The 7,193-nt window shown below is 40.4% G+C and overlaps 1 protein-coding gene across 1 annotated transcript; it reads right to left on the bottom strand.

Moving 5' to 3' along the window:
• Positions 1-334: 334 nt before the first annotated feature.
• LOC128530508 (H-2 class II histocompatibility antigen, A-Q alpha chain-like) lies at positions 335-6,104 on the bottom strand. Its single transcript, XM_053504492.1, has 4 exons — positions 5,843-6,104; positions 5,308-5,553; positions 545-826; positions 335-466 (listed from the first exon to the last, which is right to left on the bottom strand). Exons 1-4 carry the CDS (start codon positions 5,898-5,900, stop codon positions 345-347), a joined length of 708 nt encoding a protein of 235 aa, XP_053360467.1. The 5' UTR covers positions 5,901-6,104; the 3' UTR covers positions 335-344.
• Positions 6,105-7,193: the final 1,089 nt, after the last annotated feature.

Genomic DNA, 7,193 nt, shown 5'->3' on the forward strand with positions numbered 1-7,193 from the left:
TCCACAGTGAAACATCTAATGGTCTGCCTTCTTATTTCCCCCTCTTTAATTCCAGTTAAACAAAACTTTTGGAAAAAAATAAATAAATACAGTCTTTCTCATTGAATTAATAAATCCAACACAGTAAGTTTATAGTAAAGGAGGTTCAAACTTTATTATAAATGTTTTAACAGATAAATCAAACATTTGTGGATGTATCTTTGCTTTGATGAAATACAGTACTAAAAATAGACGTTCTCTAAACATTTCAACCTGAAAAAAAAAACAAATAGTACCGTCAAAGGTGCAGCATTTAGATAAGATATAATAAATTTTTGAGCATGTTGTTATAGTTACCTGAAGCATCAGTTGCATCTGTTTCCTTTGACGAGGAAGAAAGTTCCAGTAGCGACTCCGAGCAGTCCTACAGCCAGACCCACTCCACAGAACACAGCCGGACCCACACTGGGAATCTCAAAGTGCACCTCTACACACACACACACACACACAGAGTTATTCCTGTCCTAAGTAAAGACTGATGTAGTAATTAAACCCTCTGTCTCACCCCATGTCTTGGTGTCGGGCGTCTCCAGGGCCTTGTGCTCCACCGTGCAGGTGTAAACATCTCCTTCCTGTGGAGTGAAGGTCAGGTGGGAGAACTGGTTGTAGGTGCCGTCTCTGTTCGGGTAGTACTGGCTGATTGTGGATGTGTTGGTCACGTCCATGCTGTTCTTGGTCCAGCGCACACTGATGGGTGGAGGGAAGAATCGTGTGGAGTGACAGATGAGTGTGTTGTTTGACCCCAGCTGAACATCATCTCTGGGATAGATGGTGTTTTGTGGGGCATCTGGAAGCAAGAATCCACCATGTTATTACAGTAATATTATAGTGATGTGTGTGTTTTTATTTTTATCCTGGATGATATTTGATGGTGTTTTTTTTTTACAAGTCATGTATTTTAGATAACACGTTTATGGTAATTTAGACAAGTAATAAACACAAACTGTTGTGTATGTTTCATGTTAAACTATACACACCTCCTGAACATAATGGTTTTTAAAAGACTTATTGGGTAACCTTTGACCCCTTTGATTTGTGGCTGTTCCTTAGCAATGCATGTCATGTTGTTACTCCTCTACAATGGACACTTTCACTTCACAGTTTTCACTTCCTGTAGCAGCAAAGAACTTACTGAAAGAACCATCTATTGTATAACTGAGTGGAAATATGAAATAAACACACACTCCCACTCTCTCACTCATTGTCTAAACCACTTTATCCTGTATACAGAGCCTATCCCAGGAGACTTGGGACACGAGACGGGTACACCCTGGACAGGGTGCCAATCCATCACAGGACACACACACACACACATGCACACATGCTCATTCACACACTATGGAGCAATTTGGGAACGCCAATAGAACTAATCTACATGTATTTGGACTGCGGGAGGAAACCGGCGTACGCAGAGGAAACCCACCAAGCACAGAGAGAACATGCAAACTCCATGCACACAGACAACGAGGTGGGAATCGAACCCAGACCCTGGAGGAGCAAGGTGACAGTGCTACTATGTCAACGTGATGCCTAAATAAACAAACAAACAAACAAAAACTAATGTGCATGACATTTCAGCTTTCATTACAGTTTTTTACAGACGCTAGAACACATTTCTCAATACTTAGGTCACTTTTGCAAAACTCTTCACACAGTGAGCACAACAGGAGTCTATGGAGTCTAACTGAGGATCAATTATCATTGTTTTGGCACAAAATGCATTCAATGATTACATCTCTCAAATGCCATGAATTCTTTTCTCACTCAGACACGACAACTGCCAAAAATCTTTGTACGTACAGGACACTTTGCACGTGCTTACATACTGTTTTCAAAACTGTCAAACTTATGTTTAAAACAATAACATGATGCAAAACTGGATAAGACAGCAAAATTCAACAGCAATATTTTATTGAAACATATTTTAAATCTAAAAATGCAGTTTAACCAGCCACAGCTGATTCTCATTGTACTGTAGATGAACATCTACGCAGGTGTTACTCTATGGAAGGATTGTGCTACAGTAGGTGAGGAAAGGGATGCGGAGAGAAGGAATCAGCCAACGTTTCTAATTGTATGGGACAATGTGGGATTTCACTACTCCCGTGCAGTCACCGAGTGGTTTGCGGCCCATCCCAGAATGGAGTCACTTCTCCTCCCACCTTCCTCTCCATTCCTCAACTCCATAGAGGAGTTTTGTTCCTCATGGCGGTGGAAGGTTTACGACCATCATCCACATGATCAAATGTCCCTCCTGGATGCAATGAATGCTGGATGCCTGGACATATCAGCAGAGGATTGCCAGGGATGGATCAGACGTGCCAGAAGAACCTTTTCTAGGTGTTTTGCCCTAGATGACATGAGATGTGATGTGGATGAGAACCTGTGGCCAAATGGAGAAGACCGAGTAGATTAGCATCACTATTGTATCTGTATCAGTGGATGGTGTGTCTACAAATTCTTTTCTTTTGGAATTACTTAGTGCAAAAAAATAAAAATAAATAAACAACATAAAATATTGACGAATTCTGCATCATGTCTGATTCATTCCAGTAACATGTATTGCAGTTATAAACAGAGACGTGTCCTTGTTTTACACAAGAAAACACCGTCTAATGCTACATGTTGTTGGTGTTTTTTTAGGTCATTGTTTTGTGGGTGACACAGTGTGTTTGTCGGCTGTCAACCTTTGTTAGTGTTCTGGAAGAATGAGTTTATTTGAGACCTAAATGAAGTGTTTTGCTAGTTGTAGTGCATTTTGAATGTGAAATGAACTGCTTTGCCCAGCTGAAAGTCAGTTAGGAGAATTGTGTGAAGAGTTTTGCAAAAGTGACCTAAGTTTTGAGAAATGTGTCCTAGAGTCTGTAAAAAAAAAACTGTAATTAGAAATGAATGCCAGAGGAGTCTCTTTAAAAGTACAGTCGAACCCTGCTTCCAGGACCAGCATGGACACCAAAAATCCACAGATGTTTAAATCCCTTATATAAAATCATATTTACGTATGAATGAACATTCTCCTGTATTCTCTAAATCAATGAACAATTACAGTATACAATGTAAATGCTATGAATATACTGTAGGTGTTATACTGTATTTTTAGGGACTAATGAAAAAAAAAAAAACAGTCTCACTTGATCACCCACTGTAGAGCCCGTGTGTGTGCAACAGCGTGTGGGGAAGAACTGAGACTCAGATGGTGCGACAGAAACAGGTCAGTACGAGACTTACAGCTTTAGCTTTATTAAATGTGTGTGTGTGTGTGTGTGTGTGTGTGTGTGTGTGTGTGTAGAACAGGGAATTTTATGTTAAGACCTCTAAAAGGCTTTTTTTGTGTGTGTGTGTGTGTGTGTGTGTGTGTGTGTGTGTGTGTGTGTGTGAGTGATGTATACAGTAAGTGTGTGCATGCGTGATGTGCATGCGTGCATGCGTGTGTGTGTGTTTGTGTGTGTGTAGAATGGGGAATTTTATGTTAAGACCTCTAAAAGGCTTTTTTTTTTTGTGTGTGTGTGTGTGTGTGTGTGTGTGTGTGTGTGTGTGTGTGTGTGATGTATAAGTGTGTTCATGTGTGCATGCGTGTGTGTGTGTGTGTGTGTGTGTGTGTGTGTGTGTGTGGAACGGGGAATTTTATGTTAAGACCTCTAAAAAGCTTTTTGTTTGTGTGTGTGTGTGTGTGTGTGTGTGTGTGTGTGTGTGTGTGTGTGTGTGTGAGGCAGAGAGATGTGTGTTTGAGTGTTAATATTTGTGATGTGTATGTGTGTTCAATAGGCCGCAGATGCTGGAAAAAACATCACACTGTGATGCTCCTCAATGTGATGTCACTGAACATGATGTCACTCAATATGATGTCACTCAATATAATCCCACAGAGAAAGTTATTAACCATTTTTTGCATAAGTTTAGGGCATTATCACGGCTGACCCGTTTGAGAAATCAAAAATCCCCCTACAATTACGCGTCCTCAATATCTTTAGATCACACCGACCCGGTTTGTTGGCAATCGTATAAATTTCCTAGGAGGAGGATATCAAAACCCATTGGGTGCAATTTTGGGACCGATGCAAATAACTGAATTCCTGTTGAGTTGAGCCCAGCACATGCAGTGCGAACGTTGTTCGGCTCAATGAGCTCTAAATGTGTACCGAGTTTCGTGTGCCTACGTGAAAGTGTGTATGAGCTGTGAAGCTAAATCTTGTGTGGAGGCCCCTGAGGGCCCCGGGCCACGTGACTCTCAGGGATCCTAATGGCAGCAGATTCCAACCTGCCTGCCAATTTTCAGCATGTTCAGCAGAGTTTTTAAGCATGTTAAGACCCCCAAAAAAGGGTGGAAAAAATAATCCTTAGGAAAACAAGAGGGTCCTGCGCACCCTATACTGTAGTGCTTGGGCCCTAAACAGTAAACTTATGTTAATGAGGCCCAGGCAGAGGGTTAATGCTATTTGTTAGGATACCGAGGCACACATACTGTATGACAGACAGGCATTGTTCCTATCGTGGCAACTTCCCATACATTACTTGTCATCTATTAAGTACCATCTAATATTAGACTTTCTTTATTAATAGTTTTGTCACGTTGAGAACATTTCATGATATTAAGCTAGTATGAGGTGATGCCACAGATGTAGTAGGTTGTAATCAGCAAATCATCAAGCATAAAACAACTAGAGTGGAACCTCGGTTCACAAACAAACAAATTGGTTCACGTCCAAAAAATTTGCCTAAAATTTGTCTCCGCACACAAACTCAGAAACCTCCATCCCGAGCTGCCGCTATCAGCTGAACAAGGACATGAGGGCGTGGCCCAGCATCAACTTTGCTCAGTCTGCGGTCGCGGATCGCGCACATGATAAAAGAATTTTGTGCAAAGTGAAGTGACGTCCAAGCCAGTGGCGGACAGAGTGTTACACCATATGAACGATAACACAGTGTTTTTTTCCAGTTTCAGTCAGTCTCTCTAAGAAAAGTGCGCTAACTGTAACATGTAAAAATGAAGAATAAGTTCACTCTCTCCTTGCTCTATACAGTTTATATTTATATTCAGTCACGAACAGAACTTCGTGAACCAAGGTTCCACTCTATTTGATATTTTGAACTATTTAATTTTCGGTAAAATTTTAAGGAAAACTTTTTCATTAAGAAAAAATTAAGTTTAGCCAAAAAAAAAAAAAAAGGCAAATTTTAATGTATAAATGTTCATCTGTGGTTTGGGACTCCAGGATCATAATCATCATGTAATCATCATCTAGTGTTAAAGTTTCCTGGGTTACTCACCCTCTGACACCGGCTTGTCTTTGAACTCGTCTTTCCACAGCTGTAAGGTTTGCTTGCAGCTGATCATTTCTGACTCGCTGAACTCATAGAGTCCGGGGAACTCAGCCGGACCAGAAAATTTAGGGAGCATAATCACTCCTTTTTTATTTTTAAAATCTGAATAAAACACCTCTTCTTCATCCAGCCCTCTCATATACTCCTGATCCGTGTCAGAGCAGGCGCTTAATGCCGTCTGGTGGTGTGTAACTGGTGAAGTTCACACACAAACACAACAAGAACATACAGAATACAACAAGTTGGTTATGACAGACAGAATAAATAAAATTATTATTCATAAAAGCAAATAACTTCAATCGGCCTCATTTAAATTCATCTCTATCATACAGTAAATGAGTAACCAAAATACTGACATCATCTCTTTATTATACTGTTTACATTATCACTAAATAATAATAATAATAATAATAATAATAATAATAATAATAATATTTAGGCTTATAGCATATTCATACTCAGAGATCTCTAACAGACTTACACTGGGCTTCAGTGACCATCACACACATCTGTGTGAGAAAGACGAGAAATAATTTCATCCTGAAGTGAATCCACTGGACAGAGACTCCACACACACTTACACTGAAACAGATACACAAATACAGTTACAGCCACGTGAAGAGTCAGTGAAAAACCATCCATTCAGATCATTTCCTTCCCTCAGCGTCAGCTGTGTCGAGCAGAGAGTTAACGAAGTGTCAGGTTTCCTCATGAGACAGTATAACACACGTGCTGATGAGTTCCAGCATCACGGGGTGTATGGAGTACGGTTACTGTCACAAAAAGTAAAAACAATTTGCACACAAGTTTACAAAAATTGCACACAAAAGTTTGTTTTTTATTCATATATTGAGTACTTGTTCTTTAATCAAGTAAGGCAACATGTTTTTGAGAATACAACTTTAAGATCTACAAATATAAAGATTTACAATTCTAAATATAGGACGGTTTGGTTATGAATGCAAACCTGAGACTTGAGAAATTTACATTTAGGCAGACGCCCTTATCCAAAGCAACTTACATTTTTAGTCTATTATACATCTGAGCAGTTGAGGGTTAAGGGCCTTGATTAAGGGTGCAACAAGGGTCATGGGATTTGAACCTGTGACCTTTCAAACCGTATTCCATTGCCTTACCTACCGAGCTACGTTACCCCTGACCCCAGCAAAGACACAGGCAAAGTGTATTGAGTACAAGACCAACCATATTGTTCGTTTATATGCAGTATACACATGCAGCATTTCTTTTTAATGGATCTATAGTATAATAGCAGGCTATAAGATCATACAAATCATCTCTGCCTACGTATTTGTGTCTGAAGCTGTGTCTAATGCCCAGTACTGTGTACGTTCCCCTTGTGCCCCCGGGGGCAGCTCTGGGCCCTCAGGGCGCGACTCCAAACGGTGTCTGTGGGTGTGCTGTCACTGCATCCCATGAGTCCTCGATCTGATTGGGATCTGGGGAATTTGGAGGCCGGGTCAGTGTTTTATTTGAGTGATACAATAATTAGTGTCTGAAGGCAACAGTGAAGCAGGGAGATGTTCCTTGCAAGTTCAGGCCTGCAATTCTGTTGGAGTTGAAGATTTGATCAGGATAATGGCGTCTTCAATGCTGAGAAATATAGTACAAGCAGATCTTTATCCATCATGCAATACCTTCAGGGAGGCGTCTGGATGGCCTTAAATTTACTCTACAAAAAGACGATGAACCCAAACATACAGCCAATGACGTCAAGAAATATCTTCAGTGTAGAGAAGGATTGAAAACAAGTAATTGGTGTTTTGATGAATTCCTTTTACAACACAAGTAGCACACGAGAGATGCAAGGCAAG

Source organism: Clarias gariepinus, chromosome 9 (assembly GCF_024256425.1).
Source record: "Clarias gariepinus isolate MV-2021 ecotype Netherlands chromosome 9, CGAR_prim_01v2, whole genome shotgun sequence".
Lineage (NCBI taxonomy): Eukaryota > Metazoa > Chordata > Actinopteri > Siluriformes > Clariidae > Clarias > Clarias gariepinus.